The following is a 21,712-nucleotide window of genomic DNA, read 5'->3' on the forward strand; positions in this document are numbered from 1 at the left end:
TTGAACATTCCTCCCTTCAGGCAGACATCAATCATATTGGCCAGCATTTTACCACTCTACAATAACATATAGAAGCCTCTGACGAAAGCTTCATACAGATATAAAGTTACTTAGAGCTCAGGGGTATACACAAGTGCCCAGATGATCATGACAAGAAAAGGGGTACTGCACAGAAAATGAGTCACTGCATCCACTACAGCTCAAATTGTTCCCATTGGAAGACACTTACCTGGACATTAGCATCCATATCTCACCCATGCGTCACTCGAGTGGACAGTTACTCCTCACCTATATGTTCGATACACTGTTTACTATCTGTTTTACCTGTTACCTTCTCATCATCTCTTCTCTGAACTTCTTTGCACCATCTCTGGGCTTGATACATAGTCAGAATTTCCTTAGATCCCAATTTATCAATGTCAAAGGGATTAACACACTTGGGAATAAATCACAGGTCCCCCTGATAGGGTTGATATAGCTTGTCTACAGGAGGCTCACTTTAGACATGTACCCAGTTTTCATTACTATATCTATCCCTTAGTATTTTTCAGTAGCAACACAGAGAAGAAAACCAAAGCTCTTGCTATGCTTATCTCCAAACGCCTTTCTTTAACTGACATCACACAACATGTAACGGCCGAGACATGTTTTCTTTTAGCAAAGGGGGGAAATCTTTTATGAAATGTTCCCTTTGTCAATTATATAGCTTTAACCAGCACCCTAGTGAAGAACTTGAAGACAAGTTCTTCACTAGGGTACTGGGGCAGGTGGAAGCACGCCAAGAGAGCATTATGGTCATAGGTGGTGACCGTAACTGGTCCTTGCACACCATGTTGGACTCCTCAAATGCTTCCCCAAGAGCAGCAATTAGGGACCTTCGAAGAGTAAGATGCATGCTACCTAACCACCAGCTGGCTTGAATGAGGAGAACACAACACCTATTAGGCCTAGACTGCAAATTATTCTTACTCCCATACTCCATCTACATATACATTATTACTTCCTCAGTAGCTATGGACACATACATTTATCAGATACAAATATTGAACAAATCACCTGCATAGACCACTAACCTATATCTCTGTCCATATCCTTACCCCCAGTCACAACCAAAAATTGGACCTGGTGATTTACTAACTACTCTTACAAGTCCTACCTACCAAGCTGCAAACTGTATCCACCATTGGTGATCATGTTTATGTTAATATCAACCAGATCAACAGACCTGGGATACTGCTTGAAAGAGCCCTTCATAGCCACAGATCCCTTACATATATACATTTGATTAACAATAGTACAAGAAACACACACCACACCACTGAAGGCATAACTAGAGCCTTCAAACACTACCCAGGGTTGTATAACCAACGGACAGACCCTAACCCCAAGAAAGCCACCCTCAGAAACCTGGAAATATCTTTCTAGATCTGCAACCTACCAGATAAGGTTAGAAAATCAATAGAGCAACTGTTTTCACTTAAAACTCAATGAAGTCATACGCTGAACACCCTCTGGCAAAAAGCCCAGTCACTTATTTCAAAACCATTATTGACCAACTAGCCCCTTTCGTCTTACAGGCATTTAATTGAATACCTGGTATATCCTCTTTTTCTCCTCACTCAATGGAAGCCCATATTAAGATCATTCCGAAAAAAGAAAAGGATCCCTCCGAGTACCCTTGCAATAGACCAATCTTCCTACTTAATGTAGACCTCAAATTTTTCACCAGTTTGATAGCAAACTATTGCAACAGTCTCTCCATGGAAATCAGTTGGGGTTTGTCTTGGGCATGGAGACCAAGGACAACACCACCAAAACCATTTACCTTTTTCGCCATGTCCCAAAATGAGACACATTAGCTGTAACACTGTTAATGGATGCACAAAAAAGGCTTCAACAGAGTTGACTGACAGCTTATGTTTGCACTGCACATGAACTGTCAGTCAACAAGCATCCCAATATTTACCTATGAGAATCCATGATCACTGCTGAGAAACCTAAACGATGCAGCCAGGCCCTCATTCCCCTGCACAGGAGATTTCCCATTTCCTTCTTTATTGGAATGGTTTATTTCAAAACAATAAACTCACCTACAGCTTACCTACTGGTCCCTCGACCTCCAACCCAGATCACATACCCCAACTACCCCTTCAAGTCCCCAACTATGGTATTTCCACCATTGCCTCTAAGACCAAAGTTTCATGCCCTGATAGCAGACAGCAGTATTTGGCCCCATGCAATCCAATCATTTTACCTGAACATGTGACCACTGAACATGTGTTTGAGCAGCTTTAAGAGGAGCCCCACAGTCAAATTGGAATATCTAGCTGCAGCAGTAGCAGGGCTGGATTTACCGCTAGGCAACCTAGGCACCTGCCTAGGGCCTAGCGACTCTTGGGGGCAAAGCTGGGTGGGACAGGTGCAATTAAAAAAAATAAATAAAAAAAATTGGCCCCTCCCCCGACTCGCGACACCCCTTCCCCCTGCGACTCGGGGGGGTGGGGGGTGCCGCGAGTCGGGGGAGGGGGAGTCGGGTGCCGCGAGTCGGGGGAGGGGGGTCGGGTGCCGCAAATCGGGGGAGGGGGGGTCGGGTGCGCGAATCGGGGGAGTGGGGGTCGGGTGCCGCGAATCGGGTCCCGGCAGCCTCTTCTCCTCTCAGTGTCTCAGTGATAGAGAGAGAGGAGGAGAGGCTGCCGGGAACCGACGAGCGATCACGTGACTTATTTTTTTTTTTTTTTTAAATCTGTACTGACCGAGGAGGAGCAGCGCGCCGGAGAAGAAAGGCAATAGAAAGGTAAGTAAAACAACGGAGGGACAGAGGTGGTGATGGTGAAGGGGCACAGAAGTGGTGATGGTGATGGGCACAGAGGTGGTGATGGGCACAGAGGTGGTGATGGTGAAGGGCACAGAGATGGTGATTGGCACAGAAGTGGTGATGGTGAAGGGCACAGAGGTGGTGATGGTGAAAGGGCACAGAATTGGTGATGGTGATTGGCACAGAGGTGGTGATGGTGTTTGGCACAGAGGTGGTGATGGTGAAGGGCACAGAGGTGGTGATGGTAAAGAGGCACAGAGGTGGTGATGGGCACAGAGGTGGTGATGGTGAAGAGGCACAGAGGTAGTGATGGTGATTGGCACAGAAGTGGTGATGGTGAAGGGCACAGAGGTGGTGATAGGCACAGAGGTGGTGATGGTGATTGGCACAGAGGTGGTGATGGTGATTGGCACAGAGGTGGTGATGGTGAAGGGCACAGAGGTGGTGATGGTGAAGGGGCACAGAATTGGTGATGGTGATTATCACAGAGGTGGTGATGGGCACAGAGGTGGTGATGGTGAAGGGCATAGAGATGGTGATTGGAACAGAAGTGGTGATGGTGATTGGCACAGAATTGGTGATGGTGATTGGCACAGAGGTGGTGATGGTGTTTGGCACAGAGGTGGTGATGGTGAAGGGCACAGAGGTGGTGATGGTAAAGAGGCACAGAGGTGGTGATGGGCACAGAGGTGGTGATGGTGAAGAGGCACAGAGGTGGTGATGGTGAAGAGGCACAGAGGTGGTGATGGTGAAGAGGCACAGAGGTGGTGATGGTGATTGGCACAGAAGTGGTGATGGTGATGGGCACAGAGGTTATGGTGAAGGGCACAGAGGTGGTGATTGGCACAGAGGTGGTGATGGTGATTGGCACAGAGGTGGTGATGGTGATGGGCACAGAGGTGATGGTGAAAGGGCACATGTGATATTGCGAAGGGGCAAAAGTGACAATAAAGGGGCACAGTGTGATGATAGAGGGACAAAAGTGACAAGAGCACATACTTGGATTTATGCGTATTATTTTTGCAAACAACTTAAGTAAGTATTTCTGCCCTGACTGCAATATTTTTTAAGTTGTTTTGACCCAACTAACTACTAAAAACGGGACTGCTTGGTAATTATTTAGGGGTGCCTTATTCTTTTCACATGTTAGGTACGCCCCCAAAGATGCAAGCCACGCCCTCACCTCCTTTGACGGTGTATATGGTAGGCATGCGGCGGCACATGCTTTCACTTCTACGTAACTATAGGGGTATATGGTAGGCATGCGGCGGCACATGCTTTCACTTCTACGTAACTATAGGGGTATATGGTAGGCATGCGGCGGCACATGCTTTCACTTCTACGTAACTATAGGGGTATATGGTAGGCATGCGGCGGCACATGCTTTCACTTCTACGTAACTATAGGGGTATATGGTAGGCATGCGGCGGCACATGCTTTCACTTCTACGTAACTATAGGGGTATATGGTAGGCATGCGGCAGCACATGCTTTCACTTCTACGTAACTATAGGGGTATATGGTAGGCATGTGGCGGCACATGCTTTCACTTCTACGTAACTATAGGGGTATATGGTAGGCATGCGGCGGCACATGCTTTCACTTCTACGTAACTATAGGGGTATATGGTAGGCATGCGACAGCACATGCTTTCACTTCTACGTAACTATAGGGGTATATGGTAGGCATGCGGCGGCACATGCTTTCACTTCTACATAACTATAGGGGTATATGGTAGGCATGCGGCGGCACATGCTTTCACTTCTACGTAACTATAGGGGTATATGGTAGGCATGCGGCGGCACATGCTTTCACTTCTACGTAACTATAGGGGTATATGGTAGGCATGCGGCGGCACATGCTTTCACTTCTACATAACTATAGGGGTATATGGTAGGCATGCGGCGGCACATGCTTTCACTTCTACGTAACTATAGGGGTATATGGTAGGCATGCGGCGGCACATGCTATCACTTCTACGTAACTATAGGGGTATATGGTAGGCATGCGGCGGCACATGCTTTCACTTCTACGTAACTATAGGGGTATATGGTAGGCATGCGGCGGCACATGCTTTCACTTCTACGTAACTATAGGGGTATATGGTAGGCATGCGGCAGCACATGCTTTCACTTCTACGTAACTATAGGGGTATATGGTAGGCATGCGGCAGCACATGCTTTCCCTTCTACGTAACTATAGGGGTATATGGTAGGCATGCGGCGGCACATGCTTTCACTTCTACGTAACTATAGGGGTATATGGTAGGCATGCGGCAGGACATGCTTTCCCTTCTACGTAACTATAGGGGTATATGGTAGGCATGCGACAGCACATGCTTTCACTTCTACGTAACTATAGGGGTATATGGTAGGCATGCGACAGCACATGCTTTCACTTCTACGTAACTATAGGGGTATATGGTAGGCATGCGGCAGCACATGCTTTCACTTCTACATAACTATAGGGGTATATGGTAGGCATGCGGCGGCACATGCTTTCACTTCTACGTAACTATAGGGGTATATGGTAGGCATGCGGCGGCACATGCTATCACTTCTACGTAACTATAGGGGTATATGGTAGGCATGCGGCGGCACATGCTTTCACTTCTACGTAACTATAGGGGTATATGGTAGGCATGCGGCAGCACATGCTTTCACTTCTACGTAACTATAGGGGTATATGGTAGGCATGCGGCGGCACATGCTTTCACTTCTACGTAACTATAGGGGTATATGGTAGGCTGCAAAAATAAAGTGCGAATGGATTGTTTCAGGGAGGGGGCCCAAAAACAGTATCCTGCCTAGGGCCCTATGAGGTCTAAATCCGGCTCTGAGCAGTAGTGTGTACCAGGCCAAAGAGGGTATCATTGGATAGGATTTGAGCATCATGTGACTGGTTCACATCTAGTCCCGGGATGCCCTCTTTGCCTGGATACACTCCACTAATGCAAAAATAATGATATATATATAGCGGCCAGCTAGGGATTTCCATACCAATTAACATTAGAAAGACACAAGATAAGAGAAGACTGAGGTTGCCAAATGACCAGCCTCAGTAATGAATCTTCACTACACTTGATGATGCCAGTGTAGCACTGAAACAAGATGATTTAATAATGGAAACATTTGTGGTTTAGTCTTTAGTATATCTATTGTTATGTACCATTTGTCAACAACTCCCAGTGAAATGGTGTATCCTTCATTTAAGTACAGATAACCCCCAATATTGTGCAAATTTGCACAGATTTGGGTATGACTAAACCCTTGTAGCTGAGAACGAAATCAATCAGTAGCAGTACATTTTTTACTATGTTTTTGAAACATATAGTATACTATAGTTATAATCAGATACAGAAAGGTACAGAAATATACCTATACCAAAACATTCACAGAACAGCACAGGAAACATACAGTATTACATTTTACGTACCTATGGAATGGTTTTCTTACTGGAATATGAGTAGCCATGTATTATACAACTATAAGGGTCCTTTACAAAAATACAGACACACAGTGCCTTTTTTCTTTTGCATAACTATGTTTGTTGGTCCTCTGAGAGCATAACAAGGACTCTCCCTTCCACTGGGATATGCCTGAGTGAAATGCTTAGCATTATAATTTATTGGATTGTGGATAAAGATGGGAATATACATGGCTGGTGTATAAAATAATCCCATTGTAAGTATAGAACAACAACTATCTTTTACCACCTCTGAGGATGAGAAAAAAATCTGGTCCATTCCCATGGTAAAGATGATCTGTGGTCACTTGCTGAAACGTGAACACACCCCTAAATATGCAATCCCTCGCGTCTTGACGTTCATATAAATATCTTGTTCCACAACATGAAATCTCATTTTATCGCATGGGCAGAGTCAGGTGCCCTCATTCAGCAGGGCATGCCCCGATGCTCCGATTAGAGGGACAAAATTCAGTTGGTTCTATATTGACGCACTCATGCATAAACCTATACAAATAGTTGCAATAGTGTGAAGATTGTTGGCCTGATCTGCCACTTAACAAATAGTACAAGGAAAGATACAGTATTGATTAATTTTTTTATTTTAATCTAAATATGTAGATACGTAGGGCAGCACAGTGGCCTAGTGGTTAGCACTTCTGGCTCACAGCACTGGGGTCATGAGTTTGATTCCTGACCATGGCCTTATCTGTGAGGAGTTTGTATGTTCTCCCTGTGTTTGCGTGGGTTTCCTCCGGGTGCTCCGGTTTCCTCCCACACTCCAAAAACATACTGGTAGGTTAATTAGCCGCTATCAAAAAAAATTGACCATAGTCTCTCTCTCTCTCTCTGTCTGTCTCCCTCTCTGTCTGTGTGTGAGTGTGTGTCTATATTAGAGAATTTAGACTGTAAGCTTCAATGGAGCAGGGACTGATGTGAATGAGTTCTCTGTACAGCGCTGCGGAATTAGTGGCGCTATATAAATAAATGATGATGATGATACATGTAATAAGCTATATGCTATGCAATTAAATGGGCTACAACTCATTTTTAGCAATTATATACACATGTGTAACTTTGTTTTATTAAATGCTATTATTTGTTGCAATGTCTTTGCAACTTTATAGTTTCTTTTTTTGGCTATTTCAGAAATGTATAAGCCACCATTCCATGTAGCATCACATGACAGAAGTAGCGAGTGATATCATGTCATTTTTAAGGAGAGAGATCATTTTCAGACACTTTACATTAAGATTAATTCTTCACATTAAAGAAAATATTTCACCTTTATATCTGTGGGGAACTCGTCTTTCTTCACTAGACCAGTGGCTGCAGCAATGTTCCCAGCTCCAGACATGACAGCCCCTCCCAGTTGAGAGGCCTGCTCTTTGGTCTTCTCCGCCACTGGGAAGGAGTAAAACAAACAAATGTTACAGACACGGCCACCATTAAATAATGGGCTGACGGAAAAGGGGGAGAACAAGGTCTGGATTTCCATCACTGGAAACTTTAGAAACACAACCAGTATCACCTTTGCTGATTAATGTGACATGTGCTGTGTGCCACAAGCCTACGGTGATTAATGCTATATCAGCGTTATCACGGCAACATGGTTACACCAGTATGACATCATGATAAAATGAATTGGAAGGACTGATCAAATAAATCAGAGCATATGCAAATACGGAGACTCTTTTTTTCACCTGTGTCTCTTTAATAGAGTTGTCTGCTGCTGTCTTTTACTATTTATAAACTTTTAGGTGACAAGCTGGACTCGAAAAGAAACATTAGGCTTGAAAATGTTAGCAAACTAAATTATGTAACAAGGCCTGCAGCAAACCTAAATGTGTAACATATTATGTAACAGGGTGATGGCACCTTGTTCCACTTTCATCAGTACCTTGTTTTTTACACAGTCACATTGCATTGTTGAGTAATACTATATTGGGTCTGGCATTAGCTTCCTTTCTGCCACTGCTTGGCTGATGGAGGGTCATGTAGTTAATCCCCATCAATATAATAGCTACTGGTTTATTTAATGAACCTCCCTGCTCCAATTCTTATCTACACTACAATGTAAACTAGAATAACTGTACTGCTAATTTATTTATACATTTCAATAAAATGTACAACTTGTAAAAGATCTATTTAAGTATCACAGTCCCATTACAAGCTAACAAAATACACGATTTCTGGTCAGCAATGATATTAAGGCAATTTCACAAAATTGGAATATTTGTTTCTTACACAATGGTCTTAACATGAGCTTATTGTATTTGCATATTTACCATTACAGATGTTCTGGTGGGATGAGTTCATGCTCAGGGGGGAGTTAAGATGACTTAAAAATGTGCTATTAAGGCAGTAAACTATTTGTGAACGTCACGTTAAATAAAATAATTTGCTTTTACTGCCATTTTCGGAAGCACAACTTTTGTGAATATGGCCCTTTATCTTTTATTTTACACCAATGTTTTATACTTAGAGAATGCACACACTATAAAAGTAAACAACTACAGTTTATAGATATAGATAAAATGCCTACAACAGAATGGTACAATTATTGACCTTAATTCATTGGCTTCTACAGTCTATGTCCCTCTGCAAGTTTTACTAGACACGTAGTAAGAGTTAGAGAGGGGAAATTACCTACTAAGTAATTCTGTACTTTTCAGCCATATGTTTATATCACCAGACAGAGTTGTTTATTTCCGTGGTTTTGCAGTATGATACAGCTCTGCTTTGCTCTCTTTACGGAATAAAACACTATCTAGAGAGCAGCTTTGTGTCATATCCCAGGTTGATCTAACCATATGGCTGAATCTACAAAGAGTAAGGAATGCTTTCAGTAAAAATTCTAGGAGGATGTACAAGCTAAGAATTTAAATATTTAATGTGATCGGCTGGAAGGTTCAGCAGCAGTGAAACATTCTTGGCCAAAGAGGGCTTCACAAAAATGGATGTGAGACGATCATGTGACGCTCACATACACTCATTTGATGTCTGGTATGCTCCGCTGCTGCAGGACCATCCAGCCAATCTCATAAAATAATAAGTTTTGACCAGGGATGTCCATCCCTTTTAAGTGCTGGGTCAAAATGCCTCAGAATTTGGGGATATTCTTGGTTTCTGAGCATAACTGTATAACTGTATATTCCAATTGTAAAGCGCTATGGAATTTGCTGGCGCTATATAAATAAATGTTGATGATGATGATTTACTTTCATTTGTCATATGGTGGATGGAAATTTCTGTGCTCTGCAGCAACTGGTAATCTGCAAATTATTAATACAAAAAAGTAGAGGAGACTCTCCAAAATAAGAACTATTTGTTTTGTATTATGCAAGTTTCTAAGGTGATTTGTTTGATTCCTGTAATGAAAATACTTTTCTTGAGACTTTCCATTGTATGGTATTTATTCATACACATTTTTAATGTATTGTTTATCTAATAATCTGCATCCAGCCAACTTCATAATAGCAACTGCATGGGACTAAATGAGTCTTTTGCCTGTAGTACCATACATGAATATAATTCTATTCTCAAATTTAGATGTAAACACACAAGATGAGCAGTAGCTACTTGTATTAATTGCATTAGCTCAGCCTGGGCGATCTCAGTCACCCATTAGCTTTTGATCCTATTATGGGCAGAGCTGGCTTTGGTTGCCTGACTGCCTGAGGTACTGTATCACACAGATTAACGGTCTTGGCAGCGGCAGTAAGGACAGAGTTTTTGAAATGTTGGCGACACTGACCTGAAGCCACTCCTTGTACTACTCCATCACGGGTTTTACTCCCTAGAAGAGAGACAAAAGAAAAATTGTTACAAAATGTTGAATATATAAAATGTAGATGCTGTCCTGTCCATTTAGTACTATACAGATTATTCATGTTCTAAACATTTAATTCTGGAAATAGTTGTACCTGGAATGGCCCTTTATTTTTAATACTGACCAATTCTACAGTACAAGTACTGCCACTGAAAGGGGTTGGGCCGCTACAGGGCCTGGTGGATGTGGTGAGGGGGGACTGGCATTTGTGGCACAGCACCAGCTCTAAGGCCCCCACGCTGCTCTCAAGACAGCAAAGTGGAGGTACCCCTTTTGCTTTGGGACCTGACAATGCACTGTTTCCTGATATGTCCTTTTATTCTGTATAATGAATGTAAATATAACACAAGTCTTACTCTCTTGAGTTTATAAGTTAATATTTATTGAAGAGAAGAGAGACTATTGTGTGTGACATGTGTAAATTCACCTGCCCTTCATCAATCTGCCTTGAAAAACATTATAAATGTTGACAACTATGTACATGAGACAGTTGAGTACAATCATTGTCCATGAAAAATAGATAACATTGGGTCTCATGGAGCTAGCTGCAGAGAATGACATTAGTTTATTTGGGTTTAAAAGTGTACCTGCTGCCTAATAGTCAGCATTTTGTTGCCTGAACCAATATTCATAAGCATACTTTATTGTCATTAATTATCATCCATAGAACTGCCGATTCCCAGCACTATGAAGTTAGTTTCTTCATACAGTAATGTTATTAAAGACAAAACCCAATGGGCTTTGTCTTTAATAAAAGTGCCATTTAAAAAATTACTTCAAAGCGCCTGGAATTGGTGGTTCTATGGAACCGCCACATAGTAAATATAAACTCATAGGGGTAAATGTATGAAAGTCAGTTTTTTTCAAGTTTGCCTTTACAAGCCAGCGCAGCTTTAAATTTTAGCTGTAAACTCGCCGATTTCCGGCGACTTGAAAAAACAGGACTTTTTATACATTTACCCCATAGTCTCAGAGGTTGTGGTGCATTCACATGTCTTGTGCTGCGGCCCTATACTGCTATAGGTGGCTCCATGATAATACATAGGAACTGAAGAGGAACATACAAAGTTTGCACTAGGTTAGGTTCAGCTTTAATAACTTGGCTGCCACTATTTGTCTTAAAATATACTCACTGAAGTTATGCTGCCAGATGCTTGAATGGTGAAATGAGTTGCTATTGCCAAGTAATTGTGAAAATATTAAAAAATGTTTATAAATGTTATATTTTTTAAAGTCACAACATAAAGGGTGTATAATGAAAACATTATCAAAAAATGGCTCTGGGCTTCATTTACAACCAAGCTGTGCTTTGCCAAGACAAGTGTCTTAATTTAGCAATGTTGCATACTCTGCATACACTTCAACATAAGTGAAAAGTGTGATTCTGGTCAGATGATTGTGTACACCCAACATGTCCTGCGTGCTGTACCCTGACTTATTATTTGGTTTGGAAAATAAATGGATATCATGGCTGTATTTATTTCAAGGCTTACAATTGTGGATTTTGATATTTTAAAATAGATTGGTTTCTGTTTTGTTTGCCAGTCTGCTTTAAATATATTGATTGAGTAATGCTAATTGATAACCACATTGATTTGTATATATGTGTGTGTATATATATATATATATATATATATATATATATACACACACACACATATAGTACAGCCTCAGGCGGACACAATTGGCGCTCCACTTGATATCTGGTTATAAAAACATATAATGTGCCCAATCTATATATGTACTGCATATACAAAAAACATACATGAAAGGGAAACATATAATAAACACCCTGTATGTACAGGTGGCTGCCTAACTCCAAAAATGGTTGGTAAGTCCAATATTGTAATCAATGTAAACAGTAAAAGGATAGGTGCCCAATAGTGTGAAAATCCTAAATATAATTCCTATATGCGTACCAGCTATACGAAGGAACATGCGTGTATCAGTAAATCAATTGAGCAGGTCCAATCCAATCCGTTCCTCAGACGTGTAGTCTCAATTCATAAATCAAGGGAACAGAAAAAAAAAAATCACACATAGTGTGTTATCGTAATAAAAATACTGTGGTTCCCACCACCTCACTACACACACCAATTGTGGGTAAGCGCACCAGATATATATAAAAAAATAGGCTTATCTGGATTCCTTGTTGCTGGTCTTCATTGAGAACCCTCTGCACTCTTTCATCAATCATTTAACTGTACCTATGTTCCCGGAATAGGTAATTCAAAAATAGGGAGAGAACTATTGGTGAACAACTCACATAGGGCTTTAACGGGGAAGATGAGCCCCCTCAACTGTGGGCCTCCTAGTAGTTGCACCGTTGACTGATTTTGAATGGTGCATATGGATTTATGAGTCAGCATCTCTTTAGCCATACCCCAACAGGCAATCTGTTCTGATTGCTTTTTTCAACCACTACAGATGGTCTGTAATCTGCACAGGGTTGTAAAGAAGAAAGCATTGTCTACTTGCACAATTGTACCTCTTAATATTCCATTTCTTGTCACAACATATAAAAGTAAGGAGACAATTGAGCTATGTTTAATTCAAATGGCATATTTCTTTCATTTATCAAACACATAGGTGTATATGTGCCTTACTGCAGAGCAGATGCATACTGTGCTCCCAGATGGCTTCCTCCAAGTCCTTTTGTGCTGTGCAAAACTATATTATATATACAGTATATATATTTACAAAGGAATAGAGATTATTTGTGAAACACAGAAAATTAGTATGTCCATTAGTATTGGCCAGTGCAATTACTGTGATTTTCACACTTCCCAAAGTGTGACACTTTGCCAGGGCTGATGTTAAACTTTTAGGTATTATTGCATTTGTTGAAATGAATAATATGTGGCTCATTTTGGAACTAATAGCACTCACTCATTTTTTCCAACTCAATGCGACCTCAGTATCATTTCTGTTTAGCTTGCTGGAGTTAAATGTGGAGTATCCAGATACTAGATTTTATTTATTAACTGCAATGTAGAAAAATCTTTTAAACATAGTTTGTTTTTGTATTTGAAAAAAATATTTATATGGGAATAGCAATATGAGGATTGCGGCAGCATGTGTACCACCACACTCTTTGTTAAATAAGCTTCCAAGTAAAAGATTTTTCCAGAAATAGCCTTCACTGGGGGGGTGGGGGGCGAATACCACTCGCTATAGCATGGTTCTAGCCCTTGATAGATAGGGGGAGCCCTATCTTCAGTGAAAACATCTCACATTAATAAATAGACCCATTGCAGTGCAGTTGTGCAAACTGTAAAGTAAAGCAATTAAAAGATTCAAAGTAACAAAGCTGACACATGACAGACTCAAGGCTGGGTTGAGCCTATTAGTGTCAGACCAATAAATGTTCTCCATCAAATGTCTTCTGTCATGATCACACTCTTGACTACAAGATCGCTCATCTATTTAGACATTCTGTCATTTATACATGTAATACTTTTATATGTTGCAAGGCTTTATTACTTCAATTAAAGGAGAAAAGTGCATTTTCAGGTATATTTCATAGATTCAGTTATATATTTAATCATACGAACAAATTTTCAAAACGAATAACGAAGTGGAAAGAATCTACATATTTAGCACTTTGTAAAAACATTATGAGCCCTACAATTGAATTATATATAAGTGGCAGAAGAAAAGGTAAATTGTTTTTAAACTGATGGTAAATTAACACATTTTAAAAGTGGTAGTATTATTATACAAATGGAATTAGTTTACCTACACGTGAAGGACAATTTACCTCCACCTTCCATAGGCAAAGTGCCTGGAAACCCTCTCCAAGCCTGGGACACTGTATAATTGAGGTTGCTGGACCCTGCTCCCGCTTCACACAGCTCTACTTGAAAAGGGAGAGCTGCGTGCACCTAACAGTAATGCACACACCATTGCCCATGTATATTATGGGGATAGGAAGAGTTGGAGAGCAGCCAAGCACTGTCTAAAATTATAGCCATGCCCCCATCCACTGGCGGCGTGATGTGGAAACCCCCTTCTACAAATCCTGTGTTTGCCCTGCTTTCTCCAATGTAACAGAATTCCCTCATAAGAAATGACAACCAAAGCAGGCAAAGTGTACTTCCATTTAAACAATTTAGATTTATAAATTCACTAGAAACATTTAAAGACTGAAGTGGGCACATGTCCAAGTACAAAGCTAAGGTTGTTAGAATACAGTCTTTCTCACTGATCAAGGCCATTAACCCTATAACAGTAACACCATATTTGCCAACTTTTCAAAACTCTCCTCCGGGAGATCCCAGAGGAGAGGTCATGTGTCAGGGGTTAGGAGAGGGCATGGTGACCCGCACGCTGCTTGGAAGTGCTAAAATTAACTGCATTTTTATATCAGGAGATGGGTTTAATTATGCAAAATTGCGATATTAAGCCTCGCCTCTGTCACATACCGGAGGATGCCTACTCTTCCGGGATGGCTCCCCGAAATTCAGAGCCTCCCAGAAATTCCAGAAGAGTAGGCAACTTTGAGTAACACCAAGAGACTTGCTGGAGTCCTCAGTTTGAATCCCAGTATCAACTCCTGTGAGTTTGCACAAGTCTATTGGAACTCATACCCATGAGCATTGAAATCAGGAGTTCAACATGTGTTCTTAAAGCCCGCTAAATGTCCTTAGATGCTTATAGTCCAAAAAAATAATGAAAGCATCTAGACTAGTACACGGACTGTTTCTGACAAGTGGTCGGTCTGCCTCAGGGTCACTGTTGCCAACAGCATTCACAAGCATTAATGCTCTGTACTTGGTCTACTATCCTGCAAAGAGGCTTGGAACACACTTTAAAATCTATTTCTTCATTTTTAAAGTGTAGTTTTCATTACCCGTGAGTACAGGGCCATAAGGGTCTGTTTATGACAGATTGCATAAATTGCTTGTAAAGTATTATTTCTTATCGCAAATCTTATCAGAATTACAGAGCAATTTATGAATGGAGTCCTGCCGGGGCAGCACCTCTGATATGTGGCTGTCCTGAAGACAGATTTGCAAGAAAACATATATTTCTTTGCGGCTACGAAAGACTGCATATACGTGGCCATAGGCCAGTGCATGTGTCTACGCCGGATAGGAAGGAGGGATTAGTAGAGACTCCTCTACACTTTCCATTACATAGGCAAGAGCTACTAACACCATCCTTGGATGGCGTTAGCTATAGGAAACAGGCTCCAAAAAGCTGCGCTTTTCGGAGCTTGTTAAATTGGACATAGAGGACTGTGGGGACAGCGGTATTCAGCTATATTTTGGTTAACGCAGAAAATATCTCCTCATTAGACCTTTGATAAATTCCTCCCTTACCTAAATAGGAGATATTCATGAGAAAACAGGTGTTTTGCATGATTTTGGGGTAAAAATGTTTTATAAATACACCCCTTAGTATCTCCTTATGTTATAGGAACCAAAAACTATATTTTAAGCTTCAAAGAATGGAGGAACTGCATAAAAATTTATGTGCACTGTATGATATAAAATATTTGCACGAAGTAAAATAAAATAACAGCTGATTGCCTAACAAAACCATTGCACATCAGTGCCAAATAGTGTTCCTTCTATGTTTACACATGACTTAAACACAGACAACATTACAGAGGTCATTTATGTACTGCAAAAAAAGCAAGAGGCGCAGCGCATATTTTCTGTGCAAATACATTCATGTGTATAGGGTGTCCTAAAAGGTGTAAAGGTGCTGGATAGAAGTCCCTCCCTTCTAAGTCCTGCCTACTATTATTTTGGTCATCCCCTTTAAGTAAAGAAAACCTTTTATTTTTCTCTAATGAAAAGCTGCTTGTTGGAGTCTCATTGATGTATTAAATAACTCTTGGCAATAAGAGGAGATCTGGATTGTCTTATTTTAATTGTCAAATGTTTATATGTACATGTGAACTGTGTTACATTAAGTGTAAATGCCCGAATCCAATAACCACCACCTTGGAGAATGTGCAAAATTAAAGTATATAGCACAATCTCGGATTTTTAATGATATCATATTTTGTCCTCCTAAAAGGAATCTCAGGTATGTATTAGGGGTGTGCACCGGCCACTTTTGGTGTTTTGGGTTCTGATTAGCTTGAGGTTTTGGTTCTGATTTTGGGTTCTGATTTTTTTTTAAAAAAGCATAAAAAGTGCTAAAATCCATATTTTGTTTTGTTTTTCACTCCTACACTATTATTAACCTCAATAGCATTCATTTCCACTAATTTCCAGTCTATTCTGAACACCTCACACCTCACAATATTGTTTTTAGTCCAAAAGGTTGCACCGAGGTAGCTGGATGTCTAAGCTAAGCGACACAAGTGGTCGGCACAAACACGTGGCCCATCGTAGGTGGCTGTGTAGGCTTGAATGGCCTTTTGCTGCTCCTCCATCCTCTGCAGCATATAGAGGGTGGAGTTCCAGCGCGTCACAACCTCTTGTTTGAGGTGATGGCAGGGCAGGTTCAGCCTTTTTTGATGTTGCTCGAGTCTGCGGTAGGCACTGGCAGAATGCTGAAAGTGTCCAGCAATTTTGCGGGCCACTGCAAGCATCTCCTACACACCCCTGTCACTCTTCAGGTAATGCTGCACCACCAAATTTATGGTGTGGGCAAAACATGGGACGTGCTGGAAATTGCCCATATGTAATGCCCGCACAATGTTACTGGCGTTGTCTGACACCACAAATCCCCAGGAGAGTCTAAGTGGGGTAAGCCACTGTGAGATTATTTCCCTCAGTTTCTCTAAGAGGTTGTCAGCGTTGTGCCTCTTATTAAAACCGGTGATACACAACGTTGCCTGCCTTGGAACGAGCAGCCATTGTGGAGATGCTGCTACTGATGCAGCTGCTGCTTTTGCTGCGAGAGGCGATGCATCTACCCAGTGGACTGTCACAGTCGTATAGTCCTTAGTTTGCCCTGAACCACTTGTCCACATGTCCGTGGTTAAGTGGACAGTGGGTACAACCGCATTTTTCAGAGCACTGAGGACACTTGTTCGTACTTCTCTGTACATCCCGGGTATCGCCTGCCTAGTGAAGTGAAATCTCGACGGGGTTTGGTATCGGGGACACAATACCTCCATCAACCGTCTAAATCCCACTCCACTGATGGCGGACACCGGACGCACGTCTAACACCAACATAGCTGTTACAGTCGCAGCTATCCGCTTTGCAATAGGGTGACTACTGTCGTACTTTGTGCTCATGGCAAACGACTGTTGGACGGTCAACTGTTTGGTGAAAGACGTAGCGTTCTTACGACTTCCCCTCTGGGAAGATGATCGACTACCAGCAGCAACAGCAGCAGCGGCAGTAGTAGGCTTACCGCTGCAGGATTCCTCGGATGAATCCCGGATTGAAGAGGACTCAGTCATGCCGGTGACATGGCCTGCAGGACTATATCTGATGGAGATCGTGGAGGAAGTTGACGAGGAGGGTGTTGTTGGTGTGTATACAACAGGACCAAGGGATTTAGGTGTCCCTGGACTGCTGACGGTCCTAGCCACAGGTCCTGAACTAAACACTGAATTATGAAGGTTCTTCAAGTGACGTATAAGGGAGGATGTCCCTAGGTGGCCAAGATCCTTACCCCTGCTTATTTGAGCTTTACATAAGGTACATATGGCCATACATTTGTTGTCCAGATTGGGATAAAAATAACTCCAGATCGAAGAGGTGGATTTTTTGGTCTTCTGACCAGGCATGACGATGGGCTTTTTCATCCCATGGACAACAACTATTTCCCCCCCTGGTGCCTCATTTATGATAACCACATCAGCATCCTCCTCGTCAAGTTCCTCCTCAGCGCCAGCTACATCAATATCCTCCTCCCGGTGTACAACATTGACACCTTCATTAGCCAAATCTGTAACTGGACTGTGGGTGATCCTTCCAGCATATGCAGAGGGCGTGCTGCAAATGGTGGAAGGAGCCACCTCTTCCCGTACAGTGATGGGAAGGTCAGGCCTCGCAACCACCAACACCCTTCGACTCGCCTTGGGGATTTGTGATGCCATCTCTTTAGAAGGCAGAGTTGTTTGCTGTGTTGTTGATGACAGCTTAAGTCTCTTAAATTTTTTAGAGGGGGGGGGGAGGAGGGCTTAGATCCTTGGGTGAAGCTGAACCACTAGCCCTGAACACGGGCCAGGGCCTAAGCCGTTCCTTGCCACTCCGTGTCGTAAAGTGCATATTGACAAGTTTACGTTTCTCCTCGAGTGTTTTTAATTTCCTTTTTTTGGTAATTTTAGTGAACTTTGGGTTTTTGGATTTTACATGCCCTCTACTAGGAGATTGGGCATCGGCCTTGGCAGACGACGTTGATGGCATTTCATCGTCTATGTCATGACTAGTGGCAGCAGCTTCAGCATTAGGAGGAAGTGGGTCTTGATCTTTCCCTACTTTATCCTCCAAATTTTTGTACTCCATTATATGCAGCACAAGAGAGCGTACCCCTAAACCACACACACTTTGGGACTGCGGAAACAGTAAACGTAGTAATATAGATTGCAGTACCTATTTTTTGGGACTGCAGAAACAGTGAACGTAGTAATTTAGATTGCAGTACCTATTTTTTGGGACTGCAGAAACAGTGAACGTAGTAATATAGATTGCAGTACCTATTTTTTGGGACTGCAGAAACAGTGAACGTAGTAATTTAGATTGCAGTACCTATTTTTTGGGACTGCAGAAACAGTGAACGTAATAATATAGATTGCAGAACCTATTTTTTGGGACTGCAGAAACAGTGAACGTAGTAATATAGATTGCAGTACCTATTTTTTGGGACTGCAGAAACAGTGAACGTAGTAATTTAGATTGCAGTACCTATTTTTTGGGACTGCAGAAACAGTGAACGTAATAATATAGATTGCAGAACCTATTTTTTGGGACTGCAGAAACAGTGAACGTAGGTAAATTTAGCAGTACTAATATTTCTGGACTGCAAGAACAGTCAACGTAGGGAATTTAGCAGTACTAATATTTCAGGACTGCAAGAACAGTGAATGTAGGTATTGCAGTACTAATATTTCTGCACTGCAAGTATATATAGATCTAGAATTTTCTTTATACTTTTTAAATTATTTTTGTATAATTTTTTTTTTTTTATGATTTGTTAATAATTATAAAATTACTATGGACTTAGCAGAACAAAGCACAGGACAAAAGCACCACTGGACTCAGCAGGACAGACACTGGCCAAAGCACCACTGGACTCAGCAGGACAGAGCACAGGACAAAAGCACCACTGGACTCAGCAGGACAAAAGCACCACTGGACTCAGCAGGACAGAGCACTGGCCAAAGCACCACTGGACTCAGCAGGACAGAGCACAGGACAAAAGAATAAAGCACCACTGGACTCAGCAGGACAGAGCACAGGACAAAAGCACCACTGGACTCAGCAGGACAAAAGCACCACTGGACTCAGCAGGACAGAGCACAGGACAAAAGCACCACTGGACTCAGCAGGACAGACACTGGCCAAAGCACCACTGGACTCAGCAGGACAGAGCACAGGACAAAAGCACCACTGGACTCAGCAGGACAAAAGCACCACTGGACTCAGCAGGACAGAGCACTGGCCAAAGCACCACTGGACTCAGCAGGACAGAGCACAGGACAAAAGAATAAAGCACCACTGGACTCAGCAGGACAGAGCACAGGACAAAAGCACCACTGGACTCAGCAGGACAAAAGCACCACTGGACTCAGCAGGACAGAGCACAGGACAAAAGCACCACTGGACTCAGCAGGACAAAAGCACCACTGGACTCAGCAGGACAGAGCACTGGCCAAAGCACCACTGGACTCAGCAGGACAGAGCACAGGACAAAAGAATAAAGCACCACTGGACTCAGCAGGACAGAGCACAGGACAAAAGCACCACTGGACTCAGCAGGACAAAAGCACCACTGGACTCAGCAGGACAGAGCACTGGCCAAAGCACCACTGGACTCAGCAGGACAGAGCACAGGACAAAAGCACCACTGGACTCAGCAGGACAAAAGCACCACTGGACTCAGCAGGACAGAGCACTGGCCAAAGCACCACTGGACTCAGCAGGACAGAGCACAGGACAAAAGAATAAAGCACCACTGGACTCAGCAGGACAGAGCACAGGACAAAAGCACCACTGGACTCAGCAGGACAAAAGCACCACTGGACTCAGCAGGACAGAGCACAGGACAAAAGCACCACTGGACTCAGCAGGACAAAAGCACCACTGGACTCAGCAGGACAGAGCACTGGCCAAAGCACCACTGGACTCAGCAGGACAGAGCACAGGACAAAAGAATAAAGCACCACTGGACTCAGCAGGACAGAGCACAGGACAAAAGCACCACTGGACTCAGCAGGACAAAAGCACCACTGGACTCAGCAGGACAGAGCACAGGACAAAAGCACCACTGGACTCAGCAGGACAAAAGCACCACTGGACTCAGCAGGACAGAGCACTGGCCAAAGCACCACTGGACTCAGCAGGACAGAGCACAGGACAAAAGAATAAAGCACCACTGGACTCAGCAGGACAGAGCACAGGACAAAAGCACCACTGGACTCAGCAGGACAAAAGCACCACTGGACTCAGCAGGACAGAGCACTGGCCAAAGCACCACTGGACTCAGCAGGACAGAGCACAGGACAAAAGAATAAAGCACCACTGGACTCAGCAGGACAGAGCACAGGACAAAAGCACCACTGGACTCAGCAGGACAAAAGCACCACTGGACTCAGCAGGACAGAGCACAGGACAAAGCACCACTGGACTCAGCAGGACAGAGCACAGGACAAAAGAATAAAGCACCACTGGACTGATCACACAGGAGCAGGAGCACCACTACCCTACAACCTCCCTCTTCCCTGATCTCAGCCCAAATGAAGAAGGCGTCCGCAAGCGGCGAATTTATGACATCCGAGTCTCGCGAGACCCGACGCGAGACTTGGATGTCATAGCCTCGTTTCGGATTTTTTTCCCGGGCGGAAGTACCCGAACAGTGCTCAGATCCCGTCGGATCCGCACTGTTCGGGTGGGCTCGGATTAGCGGAATACGAGCCCGCTCATCCTTAGTATGTACTGATGCTCAGAATTTGTCACATTTCTGCAGCTACCCTACATTCAACAAGGAAGACCGCGATGTGTCCAGATTCTGCCATCAGAAGCTACATTTTACTCCTCCACAGCTGTTGCTGCCACAACATTCTAACCTATGCACATAACAATAAAAACTAGAGGAAATGCAGACAAATAGGTACATGATATTATAAGAGCAGAAGAAATTACACATGCGCTGTTTCACATTGTTCCATGTTTTTAAATTACCCTTGATGAGGACAATTTCATTCTGCGGGCAGTGGGTTACTAACTAAAAGAGGAACATTAATTATGTAGAGTTAAACATTGCTGAGAAATAGTAATGGACCCATATGTGTATTCTACCTTCCCATAAACCAACAGAAGGTTACATGGTTGAGATATAGACAAAAGGCAATAGTATAATTGTTGTGTACTCAAACATAAACAGTTATTAATAAAGAACTGTATATTGATTCTATTTACATGAGCTCTTCTAGCCTCCTCAGGGAACAAAGCACTTCCACAGATT

The 21,712-nt window shown here is 42.7% G+C and overlaps 1 protein-coding gene across 2 annotated transcripts in view; it reads right to left on the reverse strand.

The window, feature by feature from the left end:
* Positions 1-21,712, reverse strand: part of SNCB (synuclein beta) — a 92,135-nt gene that overhangs the window by 65,123 nt on the left and 5,300 nt on the right. For both annotated transcript variants that reach the window (XM_075209140.1, XM_075209139.1), the window contains 2 exons: positions 10,037-10,078; positions 7,565-7,683 (listed from right to left, as the gene is read on the reverse strand). In XM_075209140.1, the coding sequence (XP_075065241.1) occupies positions 7,565-7,683; positions 10,037-10,078 (161 nt within the window). The remainder of the gene's footprint in view (positions 1-7,564; positions 7,684-10,036; positions 10,079-21,712) is intronic.

Source organism: Mixophyes fleayi, chromosome 4, assembly GCF_038048845.1.
Source record: "Mixophyes fleayi isolate aMixFle1 chromosome 4, aMixFle1.hap1, whole genome shotgun sequence".
Classification (NCBI taxonomy): Eukaryota; Metazoa; Chordata; class Amphibia; order Anura; family Limnodynastidae; genus Mixophyes; species Mixophyes fleayi.